The sequence below is a fragment of the Cavia porcellus genome, unplaced genomic scaffold (assembly GCF_034190915.1).
Source record: "Cavia porcellus strain 051 isolate PalLab524CR breed Dunkin Hartley unplaced genomic scaffold, mCavPor4.1 scaffold_12, whole genome shotgun sequence".
Lineage (NCBI taxonomy): Eukaryota > Metazoa > Chordata > Mammalia > Rodentia > Caviidae > Cavia > Cavia porcellus.
In genome coordinates this window covers 11,870,621-11,893,074 of record NW_026947495.1, presented here as the reverse complement: position 1 = coordinate 11,893,074, position 22,454 = coordinate 11,870,621, and the positions used below count along the sequence as shown (strand labels likewise).

Genomic DNA, 22,454 nt, shown 5'->3' with positions numbered 1-22,454 from the left:
GGAAGCTTAACACTGGATGAGATTGTGTGGATAGAGGTCAGATGTTTGCAGACTGTCCTGTGACTTTATTACGAGGGAGGAGAAACAGAGAACCTATCAATGGAAAGGGAGAAGGAGTGGTCAATGAAGTAGGAAGAACATTAGGAGGGAAAATCAGTCTGGAAGTTCCATAGAGAGTTTTGTTAGGAAGAGAGTGACTGTGTTGGTGCTAAAGAGACAAGAATATGAATTGTGAGCCTAAAATGGACTTCCAACAGGCAGGCCATTGAAGACTTTGCCAATGGAACTTTTAGTTGGGACTTAGAAATGTAATATAATAGCAGTGAGTTTAGGAATAAACAGGAAACAGGAATTAGAGACAAGAAACGTTAGATGTTGCCTCAGGGGTTTTATTGTAAGCCAGAAGAAAGCATTGTGACAACTACTAAATTAAAGAAAGTTGCACGGTTTCCTTTTTTAATATAGGAAAAATGCTAACAACAATGAAGTAATGGAGATAATTTAATAAAAACAAATTGTAAAGAGGGGGGTATAGTGGTTGTTACTTAAGTGATGTATTTCAGTGAGTGAGAAGTATACCATAGTTGGCCATAAGGAAGAGCATGGGTAGTTCATACTAAAGTTCAGAAACTGACAGATTAACTTGGGGACTGGTCAATATGGTGGCAGGAGTTTGTGGAAGTCTTTTGTGATTGGGAAGTTCCATTAGATAAGCAGTAGGCAAGACCACCAGCTGAGAGAAAGGACAGAGAAGACAGTCCTGATTTCAGAGAAAGAAGAGAGACTTTCTTAAGTTGTTGTCTGAGCCAGTAGTTGAATAGACATAGGAAATATGGTCAGATTCAGAGAATATAGCATAACTCATTTGTAGTTGATAGTTAGAGATTTAAAATAACCCATGAGTAGCTCATATGTTTTGTTTTAAATTCTGTCAGCTAACCTAGGCAGAGGTAGAATGATTAATTATAGTCTTGCAAAACAAATGTATACATTAACTCCAGAACTAAACAAGGGATTAGATAAAGTGTATGAGACACCTTCTCTAATGACAGTGGGTTGGGTAATTTAATTTAGGTTAGGAGAAAAAAGAGGCCAGGAAAGTGTTCAGAATCACTGGGTAATGTAAGATTAGCCTTACATTAGTCATGGGAAGATACTGGACATTGGAAAAGAGATAAAAGAAGAAGGTGATAGTTAAAGAATGAGATGCTTATAATTAAGATTATGGGAGGGCTGCAATTACTAGTAATAGCAAATGCTTAAGTTTGATATTGTTCCCACAATGTGTCAATCACTCATGACCAAGAGTTTGAAAAAAAGGAGTATAGATAAAGCGAGCATTGGATTAAGACATGAATGAAGAGGGGTTTTGTAGCAGCAATCAATAAAACAAGCATTATGGGTAGAGAAGATAGCAGATGTAACAATCCTGAGGTAAGACTGACATGGCATGCCAAAGGAATATAAAGTTTAATAGTAGTTGTGCAAAGAATAACAGAGGAAGCTTACCAGGATATTACAACCACATCAAAATTTGGATTTTACTCCAAGTGCATTGGAAAGCCACTGAAATATTTTAAGCTGTGGTACTTGATTCACACAGTATAAGTGCTTCTTTTGACTGCTTATAGAAACACATGGATGTAGAGGAGTAGGTAGATAAGGCTGGAGCTCAGGAGGAGAAATTAAATGTACTGCAATAGTCCAGGTGAGAATAGAGATGGACAGTAGTAGGATGTACTGTTGGAGCTAGCAAGAAATGAAGAAATGTAGGATTTATTTAGAGAGAACTTGAATGTGGGATGTGCATGTGAGAGTTTCAGTGATGGAAATGAGAGTCAAGAAACATGCATGGCATGCACAGTCAGTGGATGACAGGGCTGTTAGTGAAATGGTGAAATCAGAAGAAGAGGCGGTTGGAGAGGAAGTCTGGTTGCTAAGATCAAAAGAGTTTGTGGAAAGCTGCATAAGTCTGGGGTAGACATGAACAGGTACAAAACGGAATGGAGAAAATCTCGTCTTTCAAAGAAATGGAAAATCATGAAACTGCAGTTCCCTCTCAGAGGAAATGTGAAAAGGACATTTACTCTACAAGAATGGATGGTTCAATACCTTTGTTAGCTTTTTCCAGTGTTGTAATTTCATGGAGACCACAATACCTCCTGTTTTTCTCTCTAGTCTCATAAGCACATCATGGCAACACGGCTAACATCCTGAAAGTGTCACTTTGTATAAACCAGTCCAGCCACACCTGCGCTTAACTCTCTGTATGGAATTCCCTTAAAGGAATGAATCCACGTTCTTTGGTATTCTAGGGTAGGACTTTGGACTTGGCTGCTGTTTTTAACACCCTCTTCCAAGTTGCGGCTCATAGTTTCTCTGTTTTTCCAAACGAAGAGGTTGGTTGCGTAGATGTTCTCTAGGCTTCTTACAGTTCTCCTGGTCTGTAATTCTACTGGCCCAGCATAGTGAAAATCAGCCACATAACTCTGGCTCAATGGGTATATATGTTTGTTTTTCCTTAGCTAAGTTCTACCTTTGTTGAACAAACGTCTTCCTTTGTGAAACTCTGTTTGCCTTAACCCTTCTAACAATTTTTGTTTTTAAATTCAGTAGATATGTATTCTGTATTTTGTATAAAAGCACTCACATTTCCTTATGTCCAACCAATTATTTCTCTTTTCATCCACTCATTATTTCATCCCTCTGGGGTCAGCATGGTACAGTGAAAAGAGCACACATCTCACACATTTTAATACTTTGTATGTTTGGGTTTGAGTTGCACTACATTTTTAAATGTCATCACTACATTTTTACTTTAGGAATGTTTCAACTCTGAAATTCTGAGGATTTAATGAAGACATATATTTTGTACAAATTAAGTACCTCTTTCATGGTAAACACATGATAATGTCAAATATGTTTCTTTCTTTAGTTTCTAACAAAACTGTAAGATTTTGAAGTTAAAATTACAATCTGTGGTTTCTGTAGTATCCTATGCATTGGAGATTTTGAGTAAATGTTAATTTATTGTTTAGAGGTATTGGTGATACACTCTCCAGATTACTACATTATTTAAGCAATGTCTTCTGGGACCCTTCAATAGCAAGGTACATGCTAATCCCTGAAGACACAAGACAAATAAGGAACTGTTCCTCCTGGGGAGCCCAAATCCAAGAGGAAACAAAAGTCAAAAGCATCATAATAAATTGAGATTTGTATTGAAAATGAGCACCTTTGAGATGAAAGTAAAGTTGATCTGAATCTTAAGGCCAAGTGCAGAACCGGGCTGCAGGAACCAAGTCTTAATGAGGAGAAGTTTGCCAGGCACATAGAAAAGAGGAGCCGTATTCAGTAGAGACGAAAATAAAACAAAACAAACACACTAATAAAAAGAAGCAAGGAGAAACATTTCTCAGGGGATGTTGAGTGTTGAGGTAAAATTAAGATATGATCGATATATATGGAATAAAGTTGAAAAGTCAAGAAAAAGGCCTGAAACATCAAATTAAAAAGTTAGACTTTTTCACATAGAATAAGGACGACTTGGGATCGTGTAAGTATTGGAGTCACATAACCAAATGTGTGCTAAAATCGTAATGTTCAGACCACTGTGAAAAGCAAAGTAAGTGTAAGGACACCAAACAGTCTGAGAAGACAAAACAAGCAGAAAATGATATCCTTGGACAACTGATGGCAAAGTGTCTTTACCTTAAGTCTTATCTTGCAGTGTTTATCTATATTAGTTGGACTTTTCCATTTTGCATTTTTAGCAGTATTACAGAACGTCCAGCTATGATGCACTTTTTGCGAAAGGGAGCCTGAGTCAGTTTTACTTGAATGTCTTAGCTGTATTCTTACGCATGCACAAAGCATTTCTGCCCTTTATAATGTTGAGATAGATGTTAATATATACTAACAGAAAAAAAATGAATCTAGGTAGGAGAAAAATGAATTACATTGTGTTAAAGAAATCCTAATACATTCCTGATCAGGATAGCTAATCTTTTGTTTGTGCTATTGTACATGTAGACTGCACTTCTCTTTGTTAGATTTCAGTCTGCCGGAATGTAAACTTTTGATGTTTACCATTGCACCCACCCGTGGTAGGAGTGGGGATGGAAACTCCAAGGTGGAGATGAAGTGCGTGATTAAAGCAAATGGAGGAGGCAGAGTAGGCCTGAGGACAGGGGAGCATCTCTGGACATTGAAGTCCTAGGCCAGAGGCTAAAATCTCAGAGTGTAGGCCAAACAGGTGCAAATGCTTCTCAGCTCCCTGACACTAGCTGGAGAAGGGGAAGGGAAGATGTTTAACGAGTCCCGCACTCTGGTCCCAGGCCTTTCTTCATTTCACCCCAGTACCTCACAGTACTCTTTTGTGATGTCGAAATTACTATTTTTTTATGAGTCTTGAAATGTGTGTTCTCCTCTTAGGCCCTTAGAAAAACCCTAGCAGAAGATTTCAGTTATCAACTTGGAGGTGCTTTGAGAGACATTCTTTGCACAAAAGCTTTCAGGAAGGTAGAAAGATTTGGATGGCTCTAGAAGTTCTAGAGGAATCAGCAAGGTTATCATAAATAAGGATACCAGAAGCACTTCAGAGTACTGCAACATACAGGATCTGCTCTGAGATTATTCACACTCAGAAGATTGGGTTATGTGATCAATGTTTGTAAAAAGTATAAAATTAAAGCAATGTCTAAAGTTGGTGAATATATAAATAATATGTATGTCAGTATGAAGTATGTCTAGTAATACAGGAAAAGAGTCAAAATAGGTATTTTTTGGGGGGCCTTTTCGTTTTTTTTTTTTTTTCTTGTCGGTATCAAGGATGGAACTCATGACTGCCTGCTTGCAAGGAAGGTGCTTATGCCGTTGAGCTAAACCCCATCCCCAAAATAGCTATTAATTACTATGCCTGACACATATTTATCATGCACTGACTTATCTTAGTGAACTGAGTTAAATATTAAAGAAAGCATATACTGAGTGTTAGAAGAATCCAGGAGAAGTGGGATTGACTATAAAAAACTGTATCTTATGGTTGATTCTTGTTGGCCTCATACCCCTAAATTTTTCTATTTTTTTCTATTCTGCATCAGATTATTTTATAATCTGAAATTCCATGATAAGCAACTCATTTTTAAACATTCTCAAAAGAAATGAGAAAGGGGATAAATAAAGAAAAATAGAGAGTGAGAGTTGAGATGAGTCACGGGCATGGCCCTTAGTTTTCTAGGATGCACATCCTAGGAGGGAAAGTAGGCTAAGGCCAGAGATGTTTCTGAAGCATGAGAAACTTCATGGACCTGGACAGGAGTTGCCTTAGTGACAAAAGTCAGCCAAATCAGAGCAACTGCATCTTTCTCCCTGTGACCATCAGCTTATGATATTGACCCTTGATTCTGTCCCACCCATGACCAGGGAAAGAGGTTTTGGCATCTACATGTAGGGACCCCATAATACCAGAGCTGATGATCCCCACAGAACAGGAGACAAGACATGCATGGGCACATGGGTTGCTCAACTGTTCTGGCCAATGGTGCTAGGAGAGGGTCCGGTGAAAATTAGGCCTAAGATAAACTGCGTGATCATGAAGGTTTATTTCCCACACTGATTTTTCTCACACAGCAACACTTTCATGCTTCACAAACAGGAGCCACAGGTGGAGCCGCTGCTTTGCATGGTGCCTTCTTTGTCTCTCACCCACTCCGTTCCCCCCCCCCCACGAGATACCCTTCTTGGCCCTAATATGTCCCTTGGGACTCTCAGTTTTTCTTTTCAGTTCTGTTCTATTTTGTCAGAAATGCTGATTGAGGCTCAGTAAATTGATTTCCTGACCTCTACTGGATAGTGAACAGCCTTCTAGTGTAACTTGAATGTCTCAGTGAGCAATAAAGGGTTAAATAGGGTCACTGTGTCCTAACCACACCACATTGCAATCAGAGGCATCACATAGCAAACAGTGAGGACAGAAGAGGGTCCCCCACACCCCACTCCTGCTTCCTCCTTATCCTCCTCCTTAAGTTGAAAGGGAAGGAGACCGGGAAGAAAGAGAGAACTGAACAGAGAGTAAAACTAACCTGAACTGTGCCTTATCAAAGCTCTCTCAATCCAACTGCAAAATAATTCTTGCTTTACTTTACTTTTTTTTTTTTTTTAATCGGTACTGGGGATCGAACTCACGACTGCCTGCTTGCAACGCAAGGCACTTATGCCGCTGAGCTAAATCCCCAGCCCCATCTTGCTTTACTTTTCAAACTTACGGTTTTGTTCTGATAACACAAAACACACACACACACACACACACACACACACACACACACACACACTCACACACACACATTTAGACTTTGCAGCTACATTCAGGATTTTCTCTGCTAATCCTGGTGAACATACATAATACATTATGAAAGTTTGAATGGTGAATGGATTGAGACATGACTTTCTAGGAAACAGAAGAGACTAAATGACAATCTGATCATAACTGCATTTCATAGACACTATACTTCATTCTAATTCTTAACTTTTTTTCTTTCAAGGAAGTTTACAGGTTCGCTATCAGTTAAGCAAGGAACAAACCCATGTTTTCACCATTGATGTGGAGAACTTCGCCAACAGAAGGATGCACCACTTGCAGATTAACCGGGAAGGAAGAGAGCTGACCATTCAGGTACCATACTTTTCCTCTTTTCACTCTCTCAATGCCCTTGGCTCCTCAGTCAAGCTTTTTTGACATTTGTGCCTAAACCAAAAGAACAGCCAAATGCTTGGGTGCAGAGGTGTGTGGCATTTGATCTCAGTCTTGGACCAAGTAGAACAGCCACTCTCATGGGAAATGCTCCTCTCTTCAGGAGCCTCAGTATCACAGGGGGTCTTGTGAGAGATGCAAATTCTCAAGCCTCACACCATATCACAAGCATTTCTTTAGAAACTGGGACTGGGAAGCAGCAGGTAACCTCAGTGCCTGCTCCATTCAGTTCTCTCTGAATCCAAGAAAGTAGGAATTTCCAGTAGACTGCACCAGTCCTGTGGGGGAAGTAGGCACAGGTAGACAGAGCCCTGGGCAGGGCACAGGTCACATCTGAGCATGAACACTTACCTCTCAGAAGAGTTGCTAGGTGGAGAAGGGAGAGGAGAAGACTCAGGAAGAGGCTTCAAGTAAGCACAGCCAGAGCTGTCTAAGTCCAAGCGTGTGGTCTGGGTTCCTGGCAACCTCAGTGGTCTCTGTACAGAGGTCTAAAGCACACATGCATTTATCAAAATGGAAATAGGTAAGGCTTCCACTTGCCTTCAGTATCAAGCTTGGATAGATCATTTGAATTTGCCTAACGATCATCTGACGGTACTTTATTCTACCCATCCTCTCATTTCCACCCTGACAATTTTAAAATGATCCTACTATAAGGCAATTGTGATTCCATCTGCAAATTCAGCAAATGACTTTGTTTTCTTCTTTTTTAAAGAAATGTTGCTTAAGAAGAAAATATGTATTTCTGCCTGTCTTCTATTTCTTTAAATAAAAAAAAAAGTATGCTCTCTGCAGCACACTGCCCACCTGCCTACTCCTCTGTTTTTGGGCCCACTCTTCTCCATCACTGACTCTGCATTGTTCAGAGTCCTAGCTAAGGTCTGACCTCCTGCCAGGGGCTCAGACCGCAGAGCCCACTCACCAGCAATACCCTGACCTCCTGCTTTCTCCCTCTCTTGTTACTACTTTTTTTAAAAACTCTATTATAAGAGCTCCCAAAGAATGAAACAAGTGATTATTCCACACATTAACAACAAGACATCAAACAAGTAAACACAGAAATTTCAAGGGAAGAAATCTATTTTATACAGATTTCATTCACTGTCCCATTTTCTCCAGTATTTTGTTGCCCAAATCATGGCAATGTTGTCCATATGCTTGGCTTCCAAACAGCACTTCCCTCTCCTTACATCTACACCAACCACGTCTTTCCCATATGGCACCAAAATGTGTGCTTTTTAAGCACTGGTGGTGTTTCCTCAAAAAGCTTGTGGTCAAGGCTGGTTCCTACCCTCGGTGTCCTACCAGGGGCCACCAGCACCGTGATAATGGATCCCTGCTCTTGGATTTAACTTAGTCTTGCTTGCTTGCAGTACAACACCCTTGGCTGCTTTGTTCTGCCTCTGTTAGCTGACCAGTCTTATCTCTCTTGTGATTCAAACCGCTTCCCGCTGAAGTCCAGTGGGGCTATGTTTTAATGCCTTCACATCTGTAGTTGCGCCCCTCCATGCAAATGAAGTTTGCATGGCTCATCTCATTCAAGCTCCTGTTTTTGTTATTTATGTATTTATTTATTTATTTGGTACTGAGAATCCAACTCAAGACCTTGTGCTTTCCAGGCAGGCACTGATGCTGCTGAGCTATATCCCCAGCCCTAAGCTCATGTTTTTAGATATCATGTGTGTGCAGATGAATCTGTCTCCAATGCGTATTTAACCTTAACCCTCTCCTAATCTTGCAGCTTCTCTGCCTGACTTTAGTCCTATGATCTGCATCACCTGTATCTGCTTTACTTTTTTTCTCTGAGATTTTGATGCTATCTGACATCCAATAAGGTTTACCTATTTATCAGACCTTCGATACCATCTCCCTCCTCCAGAATGTCAGTCCATGACAGCCTGAAGTTTTGTCTGTTTTCATTCTTAAGGAATCCTTTCTTTATCACGAATTGGCTAACATATAATAGGCATTCAACAAATATTTGTGAACTAAACAATATACTCCCACTGAGCTTAAGATACTGTGTCTAGAATATTGAACTTGTGGCATGGAAAGGAAAGGACCAGCCCTTAGGTCTGGGCTCAGTGCGCTGTGATTTTCCAGTTCCACGCCCTCCCTGTCCTGGCTACATAGAAGGACATGTTTCATAGTGATGGGGCCCAGGCAGATCACAGAGCCTCAGCCAGTGCAGGGTGGAGAGATGGATTGGAAGAAGTCATAGGAGTAGTAGCAGTGGCACTGGTAACCATTTGGCTATGGAGTATGGACAAGTTAGTGTCACTATTAGTTATCTCAACTGGCTGGAATAATGGTCAGTCATTAGTACAGGTAGTTTTCAGGTCATCAGAGTCGAACAGGCTTACTTGGAGCAGTCATTCCAGGCACCAGCATGGAGAAAGTCCTCAGAGCACATATGTGTTGGAGCCAAATGACAGGATGCAAGGAAAGGGGACTGGGAGGCCTTTGTGTGGGTTTTGACTGAAGCCAAATGGGACAGCTGGGGAGTGTTCCTGTGTCCATTTGTACACGTTCCCACTGCTTTATCATTCCTGTCATCATTTCCAAAATCACAATTACAAATAGGAAACCAAGAGGGAAATAAGATGCATTTTCGTTCCTCCATCTGAGGAATTTCTGCCCTTCACTTATAGTTGGTAGTGCAAACCTGTCAGATGAACAGATGCTATTATCAGCCTACGACAGCAAAAGAAAAAGAGGCAAAGGTTTTAGTTTTCGAACTTTCATTGGCACAGGAACATGACACACTTGTCTCCCCCTCTGCCTGATCCCTCTCACCCCATCAGGATATTTTCACTTTCCTTCCCCTAAAATAAGCTCTTCGGATCCAATAGGGAATGGAGGGTTATCAACATATCCCCAGCCCCACTCATACCTGTGGACAATGTCCCAGGCCCTACTGCACCTGTGAGAGGAGAGGGAAGGCTGACACCGCGGTCCTCCATCATCCAGAGTACAGGCACTGAGGACAGAGTCCCTTGAAAACCGTACTCTCAAATTTCTACTCCTCCTCTGCTCTGTTCTTTGTGGCCATATACAGATCTTAAAGCCTGGGTCTACAGCCATGAGAGGGCTCTGCAATGGCCTTGGGAACTTGCTGGTCAGGTGCCAAGTGCACTAATTATAGAGGTAAAATGTGGTGTCCTGTTTTAAGATACTCTGGCAATAGTACCCAGATAGAGTCAGGTTAACCAAATACCAGCATAATACTGAGATATAAAGGAGAGGGTAGATAATTTCAGAGACTGCTTAGTTCCTTCCTTTATAAAATGTAGATCCTGAGTCTGAGAGAAGTATCCACTCAGGAAGACATGCTTGGATGCAAATTCATACTCTGTCACCTGTGCTGTGTGACTTCAAGACAAAGGACTCATTTTCTGGCCTCGATTCTACTTTCTACTAACATGTCTGTACCTATCTATCATCTATCTGTCTATCATTTATTTTTCTGTCTACCTATCTGTCTGTCTGTCTAATAATCTGTCTATGGCCTATTGCCCTGTCTACATAAGGATGAATATAATTAGACTTCGTTCTTACAGAGCTTATATGACTGCACATAGCTTGTTAAAAATCCAATAACAAATCAGACATGTGGGACTTGCTAAAAAAAAGGATTTTTATCCCCAATCTTCTTTGGGTTTTTCTGCCTTCTATTTAATAACTTGCCAGTGTCACAGACTATTCTAGATCTAGAGATAGACTAAACTTTTCTAAGGCAGGTTGTAGACTTTGGATACCCTAAAAGTGTAAAGTATAGTGTTACCTCTTACCACCTTAACAATTCTAATTATGGAGAAAAGCAATACAAAGAGTAAAACGGCTTTATGGGAATGGAATAAAATAATGTGCATCTTGCTGTCTACATCATTGATTTTTTTAGCCTATATTATAATCAACAAAATCTTAAAACAATCTATGTGTATCCCTTTATTGCACTCTCCCTCTGTGTGTGGTCTTTGTTTTTCAAACAGGCAACCTTGCACCTCAACTGTACTAGCACACAGGTGCACCCTTTCTGGGCCACGGCCAGTGCCAGCCACCCCAGCTTCCTCTCCCAGCTTTTACAGATGCTGGCCTTTCTGAAAGCTGTGTTAACTTAGCCTCATTTACCTTCTCTCCCTCTGCTACTGACCGGTGAAGGTGTGAAGGATCAAGCACGTTCTGGCAAAGCAAAACCCAGGACAAGAGTGACTGATGTACTGGGACAGTGGACTCTGGCATGTTTGGGGCTTCAGCAAGTGCCTGTCCAGGCAGCCACCTGAGAGCTGACTGTGTGGTGTGCAGCCTGTGGGGTGAGGAGGAGCAGAGCATGGGGAATCTCAGCTCCAGCCCCTCTCCCCAGGTCCCTGCCACTGCTCTTCCTTGGATTTCCCCTTCTTCCCAGGCAGAAAAGCCTGAGGGAAGGCTCCCTTCCCCCTGCTGGAAGATGCAGGTACAGAGAGATGACAGGAGGAGGCAGGCTGGAGCTCTGGCAAAAACAGAAGAAAGCTTCTCCAGGGCTAGAGCTGCATCCAAACTTGTGGGCACTGAAGTGGTGACCAACAGCACCGAAGACTGCTTGTGCCCAAAGTTGTGGAAGGAACTACGGACATCCTGGGTGTTACCATGAACTCTGTCTTTGTAGTCCCTCAGACAAAAGGGGAATCAATACAAGATGTTCATTTATGAACTCAACAAACTTTGCCAGCTGCTATTTCTAGCAGAAAATATGCATAGATAAAGAGGATGGTAGCCCTCAAAAAGTCGATAATAAAAGGGAGATATAAAGAGAGAGAAAGAGAGACATAAAAAGAGATATAAGAGATAAAAAGTGGAGGAGAGTGAGAGTGATGGGAGGGGAGGAAGAGTGACAACACTTTGGATGGGTCACTCCGCTCACATAGACCACGTGCCTACAGCCAATGTAATGTATGATTGTATGTCATAAGTTATAGAAAAATGACCACAACAAGAATACTAACACCAGCAATCATAACAGTAATGATAATAATCATAAGAATAAAGTGAAGAAAGGAAATTAAGAAAGGAAAGAGAGTAGTGGGAAGGAGGAGACCAAAAAATGAATCAAGCTATGTTACACACTGGCTCCTGATCCCTAAAATGAATATAAACTTCATGTACTGCAAATATGTACTAACACTGCTTCAAAAGAAATGGAGAAAAAGGTCAGCTATAACCTAAATAAAGCATCTGAAGCAGGTGGATCAAATGTCCTTAAAACAGCCCTGGCATGAAGTGGATATTGACTATCTACTGTGGAGATTTAGGAATTTTTTTAAAAAGTCTCCAGTTACTGAAATATGTAGCAAGCAAATCTGATGCCCTGTGTTGGGCTGTCATGTGACAAGGGTTACCACTTTGGTGATGTAGTGTGGCCTGGGTCAAGTTGTCCAACTCTGTGACTGCAGTTTCACCATTTGTGTTACTATTACCATATAATGTAGTAAAAATACATGAATACAAAAGAACAATAATAATAATAATAATAACAATAATAGGAACCATAAGACCTAGCTAATAGTACTCTAGAGAGAAACAGATTTGGAAGCAATGCACTAGTACCTATTAGTATCTTGTCCTCTGTGTCCTGTTGTTTGATAAGTGGCAACATGGGAAAGTATAGTTAGGTCCCCAAATAGTCACAAAGCATACCATTGTGTGCACAGGTCACTGCCATGACTTTTGTCAGAGGAGAAACGCCCACAGCACTGGCGGCCTCCTGAGGGCTGCCTTGAACCCTAGGATGTGCTAGGAGGGTGGGCAGAGAACAGGGAATTACTCCAGACCTGCTGCTCTGGAGCCTGCAGTGGGGGCACGGCCCTGTTCTTCAGGAGCACCTTGCAGAGGATGAGGCACCTCTGCAGGAAGCGCACCATGAGGATGCTGGAGGAGGGTCTGCAAGAAACTGGCTGGCCTGGACCAGAGAAACATGCATAACGGGGTGGGGGGGGTGGGTTGGCTGGAGAGCGCTGCCTAGGAATGAGGTATAGGGAACAGACAGACGGAACTGAATTTCCAGTGGATTCAGCAAGGAAGGACCCCTGAAGGACAGCCTGGAAACAGTCGTGGGGTACTGCTCGCTCACCCCTGCAGGGTGGGATGACCAGGGTATAGCCGCAGTAACTCCTCCCCACCTCTCCTTCCTGGAGCCAGGTGTTTGTCAAACTGCTACTCTTGCCCAGGAAATCCCTCCGTCAACACTTGAATGAGACCACATCAGGATTCTGAAGAGGAAGAAAATTGTGGTGGCCAAGACTGAAGGGGAGAAGGGAGGGACAGGAAGAGCCTCTGCTCTCCCACTGGGCACTGATCCCATGTGGCAGGTTTCCTTTGTTTCCTTTTGTGCAGCAGAGAATTGGGTGAGAAAATCTCCACTGAGAGATAAATGCCTGTCAAAGCTGTATAGAATTTCCCGGGGAGAAAATGCCTGTGAAAGCTCTCATTTCACAGCAAAGAAAGACAAAGGTGTTCTACTGCAGTGTGGGAGGCTCAGTGAGACATTTTTAAATTCTCCTGAGAAAAGATCCCAGAGTGAATTCTATAAGGTATGCATTTTCCCAATTATTTCCAGGTGGGAATTGCTTGGCCCTGTGTGGAGAACTTGGCTGATTGGCCTTTGCTTTCTCTTTTCTGGCAGATGGACCAGCAACTCCGGCTGAACTACAACTTCTCCCCTGAGGTCGAGTTCAGGACCGTAAGGTCGCTCATCCTGGGCAGGATCACAGGTCTGTTGCTTGGGCAATACCTTTCTGTTGCACTTTGTTAACACAAGTAAATAAGTCAACATCTCCTATTGGAATTTCTCAGGGTTTAAAACTGGCGCTTTTGCTCCTAGGGTATCCAAAATCTAGATTCAAGATTTATGACAGGAAATGTTTGGGCAGTGCATGTGTGGTAAGCATGGCTACTGCAGTTTATCTCTACTAGAGTAATTTGTGTGCAATTGAGAAAAGTAAAGTAGCAAAGAAAACAAGTAAAATAATAAACAGGCTGAAGCAGGAGAATCACAAGTTAGAGGCCTGGCTGGGAAACTTAGCAAGACTGTCTCAAAATAAGGGTGGAAGAGCATCTCAGTGAAAAGCTCTAACTTTAACCCAGGACCGGAAATAATGATGCTAGCATTAACAAAACGTTTTACTGGATTTTGCATTGTTTTAAAATCTGTATAATGCTTTACTTCATTTGACTTTTACTTAAACACAAAATAAAAATATAGACAATTGATAGTGTACTGAAGTCTATGGTAATAGAGGGTTTTCTTTTTTTCTCCTGAAAATTTGAGAGATTTTTACTTTCTATATCAGAGTATTTATTAAGGGCACAGAGGATTGAAAATTTTGTATGTTCTTGATGAGTTGAGTATATTTGTCCTACTTAATGATGTCCTTCCACTTTAATACCTTCTGGAGCTTAAACTGGTTTCATCATTAATACAGCTGTTACAGTTTTTCTTTGGTTACAATTTGCCTGTGTATCCTTTCTCATCTGTTCAATCTTTCTTTTACCTTTAAGCCTTATGTATTTAGTCTTGAAGACCACACAGCTGTCATGATACGATGCACAGCTTGGCCGTTTTTTGTCTTTTAGGTTGTCAGGTGCAACTCATTCCACGTTTTGAGGTTGCTAGTGTGATTGGACTTCTTTCTACCCCCTTGTTTTCAGTTTCCAAATATTCATGTGGCTCTGTTCGTGTACTTTGGTATTCTGTTACAAGACAGTCCACAAAAACTGCTAACTTTAGACATTTTAAGCAGGATTAGATTTAAAACAAGAAGCTAATTTCTTAACAAAATTGTTGTAGGTCTTACTGTGTGAGTTCTTATCATGGGCTTTTGAAATGACTTTTCAAGTGGCTTGATGGGAGATCTCTGGGCAACTACTGACTACCCACTGGTACCACCCAGGTCCAGGAGCCAATGTGGCCACAGGAGGGCAGGTCTGGTTGTCAGAGGCAGGAGCTCACTAAAGGATTGCAGCACAATATGCCTCATGCCACTGATTTCTGCCAGACAGTGGAAAAGTTGAAAAGTCAAGAAAATCAGCTGTTTCACTGTTTGTTTGTTTGTTTGTTTGTATACACAGAGGGTATATTTTGCAGAACATAATGTGAATCCAAAAGCTTTAACAAAGCAGTCTAGAAAATGTCAGTGTTCATTTCTCAAATGGCAGGTGAATGAACCAATCAATAGTAACGGGCCTTGGAGTTTATTTTAGTTTATTTCCTACCCGTTACTTGTTCCTAATTACAAGAGTTGTTATTTTTGGGTGAATACTCTTTATCTGATTAACTAATGTAGCCATTAGATTTTTGCTGGCCATTCTTTCATCTCAGACCTATTTTTTCCCAGGTTCAATTTCTTCATTTTCGAATTAAATGCTTTTTCTTGTGTGAAGGTCCCTTGAATGTAAATTTTTTTAAAAAAAAAATTATTTAAAGAGAAAAAAAAGCAAAACAGAAAAAAGAATAGCAACACTATAGAATTCCAAAAAAAAAAAAAAAAAAAAAAAAAAAAAAAAACCCTAAGAAATCACTAGTTGATAAATTACATACTGTCATCTTAAAAATAGTTGTTCAAGTTACAAAATTAAAGCATACAAAGTGGATATTCAAACAATGAGACTGAAAACAGTTCTGCTCAACAAAACTTAGTAATCCAATAAAACTTAGTAAAATGGTCATCTATCTTACACACTTAAACATACATGCAGTTATATTCTGTAGATACTTTCTTTTCCTCTCATTTTACAATAGCAATTACACATTTTGGGTTTTATTACTCCAACGTGGTACTTATAAATATGATTCTTATTTATTTTACTTATGAGGATAGTCTCAAATTGCCTCCAGTTACTTATGAAGGCCTCAAGATCATCCTTTTTATAGCTGAGTAATATTCTATTGTATATTAATACCACATCTTTTTCATCCACTCTGCAGTGGGGCATTTTGGTTCTTTCCAAGATTTAGCTACCGCAAATTGTGCTGCTGTCCCTATTTTACCTACATGCTGGGAAGATAATGTTGATTAACATGCAACTTAACATGAAGAATCCAGTTTGTTGGAGCCAATGGGCACTGGCTCCTACCTGGAGGAAGACACATCTTTCCTCACCTCTGCACTTGAGGATGTTGCCATGGGACCTTGAAAGGTCCAACTTAGCAAAACATACTCTGTGGGAGTCAGAAATGCCTGTCAGGGTGCTCCTCAACCCTTCCTGCAGGAAGGCTACTCTTACACACTCAGCAATGATTGTGTAGCTCTGCTCCTCTGGCACTATTGAACTATCTCTGGTCAGACTTTACCTCCTATAAGCTGCCTTGAAGACATCTAATCTTCTTTGAATTTTGTGCTTTCATTATCATTTGTTTGGCTACCGATTTCTTTTTAAAATATCTTACTTCATATTTTTATGCTCTTTGAGCCTATTAATTTGTTCATATGTACCTGTGTATCCAGGTTATAGGCATTATTCATCTGTCTATTCATTATTTCTCAAAAATTTTGATGTGTCAGATATTACTTCTTCCTTTCTCCTTTTACTCAATTATTCTAGATTTCAGTCAGATAAATCATAGGCCTTCTGATTCATAACTTAGAGCTCTTACCCTTTTTAAATAATATTTTTACTCTGTCAGAATACTTTGCATTCTAGCCAAAATACTTGATCCTATTTTCAACTTCATTGATTCTTTCTTTCTATATGCCTAATCCCTTTTTTATTTTTAGCGATTAATTTTTCATTGATGATTTTTTTTTTGATTTCTAAAAGTAACTTTGTGAGGTTTTAAAGATTAATTTTATTGGTACATTTTAGATATACGTAATGATCACATTTATCAGACGGAGTTTGTAGCTGTACATGGTGTATCCTGATTCTCCTTTTCCCGCATCCCTCTCCTCCCTTCAATGCCTCTTCCCCTCCTCATTTATAAAAACTATTTTCATTTTCTTCCTTCTAATCTTTTTTTCTTGTCCCTTCCTTCATTTCCCCCCTTCGTCCATTGTTCTCCTCCCTATTTGAATATTTTTTCTATTCCCTTATATATTTTGGTCCTAATTTCCCCTTTCAGTTTCTCACACCAGAGAAACTATGAATATTTAAACATGTGTGTCCAGTTTATTTCACTTGAGTGAAGATTACTTTTTTAGATTTTTTTTATTTTCGTTTCCTTCTTTTCCTCCTCCCTCCTCCTTAATTGTCCTTTCTTTTGAACAATTTCTTTGTATTTCACAATAATTGTTATTCATTTTGGTCCTTATTCACACATTTGTTTTTTTTTTTTTTAATAACAGAGAAATGAGGTGATATTCACATATGTTTGTCCAGTTTATCTCACTTCTTTGTTTCTGTGTAGTACCCCATTATATATATATATATATATATATATTATGTATAATATATATAATATAGACTATATATATATTATGTATAATATATACTTAATATATATAATATAGACTATATATATATTATGTATAATATATACTTAATATATATAATATAGACTATATATATATTATGTATAATATATACTTAATATATATAATATAGACTATATATATATATTATGTATAATATATACTTAATATATATAATATAGACTATATATATATATATTATGTATAATATATACTTAATATATATAATATAGACTATATATATATATATATCTATATATCTATATATAGATATATATATATATATATATATTCCATTTCTTGGTCAAAGGGCATTTGAGCTATTTCCAAGGGTTAGCTATTAAAATTGTGCTGCTATAAACATGGGTGTACATATATTGCTGTGATATAATGTTTTTATTGCATCAAATTGGACCTCTAATCCTAGCTTTCTTAAGAATCTTCAGATTGATTTCCACAATGGTTGTACCAGTCTATACTCTCACCAAAAGTGATATGTTTCTTTTTCTCCATAACCCTTCCGACATTTGTTATTGGTTGATTTTGTGATAGCCATTTTTTCTGGGGTGAAATCGTACCACATGTTGTATTAATTTGCATTTCCCAATGACCAGTGATGTTGAACATTTTTTCATATATTTATTTGCTATTTCTACTTCTAACTTTGGGAAGTGTGTAAATGGTATGGTCATCTCAATAGACACAGAAAATGAATTTGACAAAGTTCAACACCCACTCATGATAAAAAAAAAACCTGAATAAAATTGGAATACCTGGCCTTTATCTCAGTCTGATTAAGCCATCTGATATCTGAGAATCCATAAATCTGACAAACCAAAAGCCAACATCATACTAAATGGTCAAAAAACTGAAACCTTTCACTCTAACATCAAGAATAAGACAATGATGTACACTATTCCCACTTTTATTCAATATAATTCTATAAACATTATATAGGACAATTAGACATGAAAAATAAAAGAAATAAGGATTAAATGGAAGAGGTTAAATTATCATTATTTGCAGAGTACATGTTACTCTACATCGAGGACTCCAAAAACTGCACCAAAAGACTTGAAGATTTCATAACTTTGTTATTTTGAAAATATGCCTGTTCATCTAGGTAACACCTATTTATTTCATATTTATTTCCATCTTTCTATAACATTAAATATTTCCTTAATAGTTATTGCACATTTTGTGTCTGTTATTTCCATTATCTGCAATGAGTAGGTTCAAGTCTGATACTTTTCTTTTGCAATGTTCTTTTACAGTGTCTTATTTCTTTGTTCTGGGTATTAGGTGTGAGTGTGTACTTGCCAGTGTGCACACACACAATGTCCTTTTTAGTTGAAATGAGTTTGTGGAAGTTTGGAGGATCAAAAATTGGGAAGCTTCTCCCTCAGCAAGACTGTGTTTATCTTGCCTATACACAGAGATGCTACCCATTTAGGACAATACCAATATCTCTGTGCCTCTATCTCAGTCTCTGTCTGTCTCTCTCCATCTCTTTCTCTATGTGTGTGTGTGTGTGTGTCTCTCTCTAACTTTGAGTTCCAAACCTCAGTGAGATTAAGCCACTAACATTTCAACATAAAAGTTGTAGATAAGAAAATAATATATGATGGCCAGGTATGGCAGTGGGTGCCTATAATCCCAGATTCTTTGGAGACAAAAACAAGAGAGCAACACATATGAGACAAGGCAGGATGATTTAGTGAGAGACCCTATCTCAAAACGAAAGAAAAAACTTGAAGTGCTGAGCTATCCCTCAGCAGTAGAGTGCTTGTCTGTGTAGGGCCCTAGGTTTGATCCTTAGTAATGATAATACATATATGTTCCTTAATGTTACATGACTTTATTATTTGGTACATTTTTATTTTCTGTATTTTTTTCAATTTAGAATGACATCAAAAGTGGGCACGCATTTTGCTTTGCTTATTTCATATTGTATTAAGTGACTCTTTTTTCCTGATTCAGTTTTCTTTAGCTTCAGGTGAAAATCTTAGGGTCAATGTCTTCTTTTCACAAAGGCTCAAGGCTTTAAATTCCCCTCTTACTGAGAATGGCTCAGTTATTTCTTGGCAGTGAAACTAACACTGGTTTATGGCAGGCTGTCTTGGCTTCACCCACGCTCTTGAAAAGTCCTCAAATATTTAATATTCTTCTTTGTTTCCTGAAGCTCAGCAAAGTATCAAAAAAAAAAATGCTTGCTGATTTTCATTAAACAGAATTAAACTTTAGAAAGTCCGTCGTATTAAGATTGTCCTATGCTACTGTTTTGGTTTCTGGACATCTGTGTCCAGATGTACCCCCTCCCCCAAAGCCTCATGTGGTTATAGTGTCTTTTCTTCAGAGGCAGCTCAGTCTAGAGTGGGTGATTGATTTGTTGTGCAATGGTGCGGTTGGAGGTGCTGGCCTTAAGGGTGGGTAGTTGCTGGATCAGTTCCCTGATGGATTGGTACTGCCCTTGCTCTGGTAGCTGGATACAATATTAGAGACAGTCTTGTTCTGTCCTGTTGTTTTTGCTGTCTTCTGCTGCCAGTAATGGTTTCACCTCTACTATGTCACCCTTCATTGGAACCAGTGGATTATGGACTGAAACTTCTACAGACTGTGAGCTAAGTAAACTTTTCTCACTTTAACATTGGGTGTAAGGTATTTTGTCTTAGCAATGAGAAGTAAATAAAACACTACCAAAAATGAAAAGCAAAACAAAAAAGTAAAAGCACTACCTACGTGTATCTTGGGTCACTGAATCTTTATTTCAGGTTACAAGAGCTTTGGGAGGAGAGATGATTAGAGCTCTCTCCCTACAAAGTCAAGACCTTTTTGGTGGCATCTGCTCTGTGTAATGAAGCTCTCATAACATACTCTCTCTCAATTTTTAAAATTGCTTTGTGAATCTTGACACTGTGTATGACAATTCTAAGACCTTCCACTCTTGAGTTAAGCCAATGCCAGGTCTATTAGAATGATACTTTGAAGCAATGAACTGCATAGTTGAGGGCAAAAAAAATTTTTTTCCGGATGCTTTGTGATACTCAGCTAGGGAAGAGCTAGATTGGAAGCATACTCAATAAAATTTCTTCTGTTCTGCCTCAAAACAAGGTTCTTTTCCATTCACACTGCTGTTACATAGGGGGATTTGCTGTCATGATTAAGACTAATAATCTGGTCTCTTACTGGACATGAATACTTATTCACCTATTAGGGAGAGATACTAGTACTGGGGAAAATTTTTTTCACATTAGCTTATCATAATTTTTATTCTGAATCATTCTCTCAGGCAGAGCCTCACTACACAGTCTAAGCCTCATTCCACCTGTCAGCAGTCCCAGGACCACAGGCACCTAACAGTAATATTTCCTCTTGCACGTATCAAAACTCTTACTGAACTGTGAGTTCTGGGTTTCGAACGTGGATTTATTTTTCGCACCTGTCCATTAAGTTTTTAGAAGTCCACAAGTTAAGACAAAAACGCACACAAGTACCAAAAGAATTTTAAAATCCCAAAGTAAAAGAACCAAATACATGAATCAGAGAGTAGAGTAAGACTAGAGAGAACAGGGAATGATGGTGCTGACATGGATGCATAGAACTGAGGCAAATCTCACCCAACCCTTTAATGTTAGAAAAAGGACATTTTTGACCCTGCGTTAAGGATTTGCAAACATTTTCTGAGTAAATATTAAAGGGAATGCATATATAAAATCTCAGTTTTCTTCTGTATCATTAATAACAGTCTATTGTGAAAGAAAATCAAGTTCAATCATTTTTCTTTTTGTAGGAGGAAAAGAAATTCACTGTTTTACAGGATAGTGATTGAGTACATGCTGCACCAACCCAGGAGCTTCACACACAGTGATAAATACAACTGCTTCAGTCCTGCAGGGATCCCACAGCGTAGAGAGGAGTGCAGAGAATGAGAGATGCCATCTCCTGCACCAAAACGGGGTCGTCAGTTCTCTGTGAAGGTTGATGCTCAAGTACGACAAATCAGGGAGGTTGATAAGGCTACACTGTTTTTTGTTGTTTATTTATATTATTTTACTTTCAAAAGATATTAGCTGTTGATTTTGGCCTATGTAGCATCAATGAGATTAAGACAAAGTAACACAAAGCAAAAAAAAAAAAAGAAAACACATTATTTAGGAAGTTATCCATTTGACAAAAGCATTTGCTCCTGAAAAATGACTTGATTCATTTAGAAGCATAAGTGGGCATTCTCCAGATTCAAAAAGAGTATGACGTATAATTTGTTTCTAAGCCAATAACTTGTCCCTATGGTAATAGTATGGACAGGAAGATAGATTTGAGCTCAGAAAGCTCCAGGCCTAGAATGGGATGGATCTCTGTGGTAGACAGCTTGCCTAGCATTCATCAGACCTGCATTCCAGCTCTGAAAGAAAAAAAAAAAATGTACCTTTTTACCCTTTGTTATTTTTCCTTGTTGTAGTCTGCTGAAATATATCAATACATTTTATTATAAAATGAAAACTACTATTTTTGTTGCAATTCAAATTTCAAGGATTGTCTTTTTTTCCTGAGAGGATATTTCTTATTGATATAGAGATTTAGGATGTGCTTACTTTCAAAATGTCAAAGCATGTTAAGGTTAGGCAGTGGGGAATTGTATTCACACTTACAAAGTATAAGTACTACATAGTCTGAAGGGAAATTAAGTGATGACTTAAATTCAAACCATACTGGTAGCATTTTTAGTTTATATAGTTTGCATTTATAGATTCCTTGCCTACTTACTGGTTTGACAGGCCAAGCCTCACACCTGGAAGAGACATTGTTTTTTGTTCTGATGGCGTTTTGCCCGTGTAGCTTCCAGCATTCACTTGGCCCTGATAGCTGCAGAGAAATTGGAAGAGTTCCTTCTCAATCTGCACAAACCTGGAAAGTGCAGTGCAGTTTGTCAGTACTACACATATGCTTTTGGTCTGGTTAGGGTAAGTGAGTTCTAAATAGATCTGTTAAATAACAAGGTTGTTAAATTCCCCCCAGTTCTTCAGGTTTGAAGTTCAAACCTACTCTGCCTTCTGCAATATCACAGTATTTTTGAAGGAATATTTTGAATGTGCTTGTTTTAAGGAATTTGTCTAGCATCTTATTGACAATGAATTATGGCTGCCATTTTTGGGTAACAGAAGAATTAACATAGAAATAAAAAGCGGCTACTGAAGAATTCTCATTTTGGAAGACTATACTCTAATTCCTTTTTGATTTTGTGCACAGTTATCTTTTCTTGT

At 39.0% G+C, this 22,454-nt stretch overlaps 1 protein-coding gene and 1 non-coding gene across 3 annotated transcripts in view; one reads left to right on the top strand and one right to left on the bottom strand.

The window, feature by feature from the left end:
• Cntnap5 (contactin associated protein family member 5) overlaps nucleotides 1–22,454 on the top strand; it is a 779,115-nt gene that overhangs the window by 709,411 nt on the left and 47,250 nt on the right. For both annotated transcript variants that reach the window (XM_063258867.1, XM_063258866.1), the window contains 2 exons: nucleotides 6,543–6,673; nucleotides 13,410–13,497. In XM_063258867.1, coding sequence (XP_063114937.1) covers nucleotides 6,543–6,673; nucleotides 13,410–13,497 — 219 coding nt within the window. The remainder of the gene's footprint in view (nucleotides 1–6,542; nucleotides 6,674–13,409; nucleotides 13,498–22,454) is intronic.
• LOC111754189 (small nucleolar RNA SNORA40) lies at nucleotides 20,555–20,688 on the bottom strand. The gene has a single exon (XR_002788902.1). It is a non-coding gene; the product is annotated as a small nucleolar RNA SNORA40 (small nucleolar RNA).